The sequence below is a fragment of the Mesitornis unicolor genome, unplaced genomic scaffold (assembly GCF_000695765.1).
Source record: "Mesitornis unicolor isolate BGI_N332 unplaced genomic scaffold, ASM69576v1 scaffold33322, whole genome shotgun sequence".
Taxonomy (NCBI): Eukaryota; Metazoa; Chordata; class Aves; order Mesitornithiformes; family Mesitornithidae; genus Mesitornis; species Mesitornis unicolor.
In genome coordinates, this window is record NW_010170389.1 from 2,583 (window position 1) to 5,034 (window position 2,452).

Genomic DNA, 2,452 nt, shown 5'->3' on the forward strand with positions numbered 1-2,452 from the left:
CTGACAGGAGCCTTGGTGGTGGTGACAGTGTCACCCTGACAGGAGCCCTGGGTGGCAGTGTCGTCTGGCTCACAGTGGCAATGAGTGTCCCTGGTGTGGTGGCAGTGAGGGTCTCTGGCCCAGGGCAATGGGACTGGGCTGTGCTGCTGCAGCCGGGAGAAAGCTGCATTTGGGTGCTGGGTGGGGGTGCTCTGTCACAGCTGGGTCTCCCGGGTGAACACAAAGCGTGACTGCCTTTTCCTTTTGCTGTGGGGCAGTTCTGCAACCCCTCGGAGAAGAGAGTCAGTTTTGGTTGATCTTCTCATCAGAGTGTTAACTCTGAGGGCTAATGACTGCGCCCCTCACCATCCCCCCTTGCTGGAGGTGGTGTCTGAGGCAGCAGGAAGAAGCGCTCCCATGGCTGCAGCGCTGTCATCGGAGCTGTCAGTTGGGGTCCTCTCTCTGGGAGAGTTCACAGCTGGCAGCACCCGTCCCTGCTCCTTCCCCCCACTGCGTGTGGGGCCGTGGGACAGGTCCGTGGGGTGCCCCACATCTGGCATTGGTGGTTCAGTGGTAGAATTCTCGCCTGCCACGCGGGAGGCCGGGGTTCGATTCCCGGCCAATGCAGCGGCTGCAGTTTTGCACCCTGGTGTCCCCGGGGTGGGGGGACACCTCGGTGATGCCCTGGTGACCTGTCCCCGCAGACGGACGTGGAGGCGGTGGTGGCCGACCTGGTGAAGCTGGTCCACAGCGCAGGCCTCGAAAGCCGGAGGAAGGCCGTGCGCCCCAAGGCGCTGCTGGACAACTGCCTCAAGGTCATGCGGATGCTCTATGGGACACCCTGTGAGTAGGGACCTTGGGGAGCTGATGGACCACGCGTGGGGGACATCCCATGCTGTGACACCTGTCCCCCTCTGCCCAGGTCGGTGGGAGTCCACCTAACGCCGCAGAAGACCCCTGGAGCCTGGGCTTCTGCCTCCGCTCTGACACTCCCCCAGCAGAGCCCCTTGGGGGGTCCCTACGGAAAGTGCAAAAGGAGAGGGGAGGACAAACGCCACCCGCTCTGGGACCAAGTGCCATCCTCTCTGGGGCCGTGGGCTTGTGCACAGCCGCAGGGTCAGCCCCATCCGAAATGCCTGGCATCTTCTGCTTGGGTGCAGGCTGGGGGGCTCAGCTGCAGCCCCCTGTGGGCAGGCGGGGGGGACCTGCTGCCCTGCCCTGGCCGCAGCGGGTGCCAGGCCATTGCCCGATTCCTCTCAGTTTGTATTTTTCCCTCAGCTTTCATTAAAAAACAGGCAATTCTCTAGTGCTCGGCGTCACCGCTCAGCTCCCAGCCGGGTCCCGGGAGCCTCCAACTTTACCTGAAATAAAGGACCAGCAGAGAGAACCCCAACCGCCTCCGCTGCGTCCTCTTTTGTGGTGTCAGTTTCCCTCCCTTGGCTTCTTTGTGTCCCCTTTATCAGGATATTCACCCCAGTATAGGGACGCCCACAGCACCACTGCCTGCTGAGCTGCCTCCGTCAGCCCCAGCCAGAAAACATCTGCATTTGTTTGTTGTGCTTGGCGGCGCCGTGGCGTGCCGGAGGGGCTGGGGGCTGGCCGGCTGCCTCCCCCCTTCCCAGCTTAATTAACTAACTTAATCAACTATTAGAGCCCTTAATTGATGTATTCCTGGCTGCAGGCTGCTTGGGCTTTCGTGAGTGTGCAGGTGAGGCTGTGGGCACTGCAGCGTGAGCGGATGCGATTTCTTCCTCCTCCTCTTCCTCCTCCCTTCATGCTGAGCAACGCTGTGTTTATATCCAGCCCACACAGAGCTCATATAAAGCCCACCAACTACGAGGTGCTGCTTGATAAAGGGCTTTAGTTTGAGGGACCCCCTCGCCCATCCCCGCTGGCTTTCACAAAGAGACCCCGGGTGGTCCAGGACCCACCTGGGGCTGCCTGAGCCCCCGGGGCCCAGCTCCCACCTCCCGCTGCCTCACGTCGGGCGTGGGAACAGTCCCTGCCCTGTGCTCCTCCACCGTGAGAAAGATGAAGCTGCCCCGGAAAAAAATGACCCCAGCCGGGCTTCCCAGAGCATCCCAGCAGCAAGCGGCTGGGCTCGAGGTGAGCCAAGGCCCAAGTGCCCACTTGAGATGTTGCAACGTTGGTTTTTTTCTTGTTTCTGGTGCCTCTTTCGAGGGATGGCTTCACAAAATGTCAACAGGGAGCGCGCTCACGCAAAGGGGACTTGGAGGCTGTTTGTGACGTCTCGTGATGTGCTGCGAGATGGGGTGGCTGCGGGGAGGGTCAGCCCTGGGCAAGGTGCCGAGGTCCCAAAAGCCATCCCTAGGGATGTGCTGGGGCTTGGGAGATGCTCCTGCTGTGAAACGCTCGGCTGCTGGAAAAGGAAGAGCCTTTGCTGGCCTTGAACCAGACGGAAACAAGTCCATCAGCATCCTTGGGGCGGGCAAAGGCCCGGACTGGTTTTGGG

General features: G+C 61.3%; 2 protein-coding genes and 1 non-coding gene across 3 annotated transcripts in view; 2 read left to right on the forward strand and 1 right to left on the reverse strand.

Annotated features, from left to right (window-relative positions):
• The window catches only part of IL34 (interleukin 34), a gene marked incomplete at its 5' end in the record, with an annotated part of 3,495 nt that extends 2,574 nt beyond the window's left edge, over window positions 1-921 (forward strand). The window contains 2 exons of the mRNA XM_010179676.1: window positions 680-822; window positions 902-921. Coding sequence (XP_010177978.1) covers window positions 680-822; window positions 902-921 — 163 coding nt within the window. The remainder of the gene's footprint in view (window positions 1-679; window positions 823-901) is intronic.
• Window positions 536-606, forward strand: TRNAG-GCC. The gene has a single exon. It is a non-coding gene; the product is annotated as a tRNA-Gly (tRNA).
• A 381-nt stretch (window positions 922-1,302) lies between the features above and the next one.
• LOC104536933 (11-cis retinol dehydrogenase-like) overlaps window positions 1,303-2,452 on the reverse strand; it is a gene marked incomplete at its 5' end in the record, with an annotated part of 3,496 nt that continues 2,346 nt past the window's right edge. The window contains one exon of the mRNA XM_010179677.1: window positions 1,303-1,340. Coding sequence (XP_010177979.1) covers window positions 1,303-1,340 — 38 coding nt within the window. The remainder of the gene's footprint in view (window positions 1,341-2,452) is intronic.